This window comes from Coptis chinensis, chromosome 1 (genome assembly GCF_015680905.1).
Source record: "Coptis chinensis isolate HL-2020 chromosome 1, ASM1568090v1, whole genome shotgun sequence".
In the NCBI taxonomy this organism is placed as follows: Eukaryota; Viridiplantae; Streptophyta; class Magnoliopsida; order Ranunculales; family Ranunculaceae; genus Coptis; species Coptis chinensis.
Genome location: NC_141456.1, coordinates 56,732,417 through 56,734,527, shown reverse-complemented (window position 1 = coordinate 56,734,527; position 2,111 = coordinate 56,732,417). Strand labels below are relative to the sequence as shown.

The window sequence follows — 2,111 nt, the reverse complement described above, 5'->3', positions numbered from 1 at the left end:
AGCTGTTAAATTGATACTGGACGAGCTGAGTTTAGGTGTCTTCAAGGCCATTTCAGAGTTGATTGTTGTCATGGCTTCGCACTGATGAATTTTTTGGAAAAGAAAGTTGCGGATTTAATTAATTGCCGACCCAACGTGTAAGACATGCCGAACGATCTCTTTGAGCAGTTGCTTCGATCACTTTTGCCGATCCCGTGATGCCGAATCTTTGAACTGTCGATGCCGCTCGAGTTTAGATTGCCGCGGAAGTTTGAATTACCGCTGGACTTGATCATGAATTGCCGCTCGAGTTTAGATTGCCGCAGAAGTTTGAATTGCCGCTCAAGTTTAGATTGCCGCAGAAGTTTGAATTACCGCTGGACTTGATCATGAATTGCCGCTGAGGTCGAATTGCCCCCACTGGTTTCATAACAATCTATTTTTTCAAATTGCCGTTGTAGGGGATCTTCAAATTAAGTAGATTCGATGTGGTTAAACCCATTCGCATCAATGACTCAGTGATGATGGACCGGAATCTTTACCCAAACAATCAACCTCAAGCTGATTAGCTTTGACAAAGAGACCAAGTTAAAGTCATCACTCTCCATCCCAAGCATGTTTCCCAGTTCCAGCCTCATCTCTGGCAATTTTTCTTCTCCAAAATTCTCAATTCGGGTCCCTTGTGAACCTCGTCCAAAGCCTAAAGTAACTTCATTTCTCAAAGTATCTTTAAAACTATGCAACGGTCTCTCAGTTTCAACTAGTACATTATCTACAAAATGGAAAATAAATGGTGTTCTTCGAATCTGTCACAACTCCCTCAACACTGAGAACCCAAAAGAAACTTTACCCGAAGAAGAGCCTATTGTTCCTTCTGTTGAGAATAATAGTAATAAGCTGGGTACTGAAAGAGACTGGACTACTTCAATTCTGCTATTTGCATTGTGGACTGGTCTCATGTATTACGTTTTCGTGCTCACCCCAAACCAAACTCCGTCTAGGGATATGTACTTTCTGGAAAAGCTCCTGAATTTGAAGGGAGATGATGGATTTGAGATGAATAAAGTGCTTGTGTCGTTATGGTATATCATGGGTTTGTGGCCCATAAGTTACAGTATGCTTCTCCTTCCAAGCGGTAGAAGCTCAAAAGATGGAGTCCGTGTCTGGCCATTCCTAGTGCTTTCATGTTTTGGTGGTTTAGGTGTATTTGCATACGCAGCTCTAGCTAATGCAGATGTGTGGACGGAATTTTATCAGTACTGCAGAGAGAGCAAATTTATCCATGTCACATCTCTTGATTTCACTCTACTATCGACGTTTGCTCCTTTCTGGGTATACAATGATATGACTGCTCGGAAATGGACAAACAAAGGTTCTTGGATCCTGCCTTTAACAGTAATTCCATTCTTGGGCCCTGCATTATATCTTCTCTTGCGTCCCCCACTTTCAGCTGTGCCTGTCAGCTCCCCAACAACCAAAGGAGATGATTAGTCCAGGATCTTTTAATCTTTGCTATCCTTGTAAGTTGTAATACCATCAATATTGACCATTTACAAACAGAAATATGTAATTCCATGACCCATCCATGATCCATGTAAATCTATCCATACAATTTTGAATATGTCAACACAGTTGATGAAGAGCTTGTTTCAGGTTATTACTATAATCTCATATTCTCACCTAAAAAAAAAAAAAAAAAAAAATCCTATTTGCCTTCAACACCCATCATTTTTTACCAATTTACTAACCTACCAAGTACCATAAATATTAATACTTCTTTCCCACACAGGCCTTGCCCATGTAACAAAGAGAAGGCGATGTTCCGGCCCCCACAAATGTGGCCCAATATAAGCCCAATTCAATACAAGCCCATGCTCAGAGCCCAACTATAAACAAGCCCATGCTCAGAGCCCAACTATAAACAAGCCCACACTCAGAGCCCATGCTCAGAGCTTAACTATAAACAAGCCCACGCTCAGAGCCCAACTATAAACAAGCCCACGCTCAGAGCCCATGCTCAGAGCTTAACTATAAACAAGCCCACGCTCAGAGCCCAACTATAAACAAGCCCACGCTCAGAGCCCATGCTCAGAGCTTATCTATGAAAAAGCCCATGCTCAAAGCCTATATTC

The 2,111-nt window shown here is 41.9% G+C and overlaps 1 protein-coding gene across 1 annotated transcript; it reads left to right on the top strand.

Annotated features, from left to right (window-relative positions):
* The first annotated feature begins 579 nt into the window (after nucleotides 1-579).
* On the top strand, nucleotides 580-1,592 carry LOC147524645 (uncharacterized). The gene has a single exon (XM_086563617.1). The coding sequence runs from the start codon at nucleotides 595-597 to the stop codon at nucleotides 1,468-1,470; it is 876 nt and encodes a 291-aa protein (XP_086419743.1). The 5' UTR covers nucleotides 580-594; the 3' UTR covers nucleotides 1,471-1,592.
* Nucleotides 1,593-2,111: the final 519 nt, after the last annotated feature.

Excerpts from the sequence above, each read along its gene's own strand:
- LOC147524645 (XM_086563617.1), top strand. The coding sequence starts at position 595 with ATGTTTCCCAGTTCCAGCCTCATCTCTGGCAATTTTTCTTCTCCAAAA.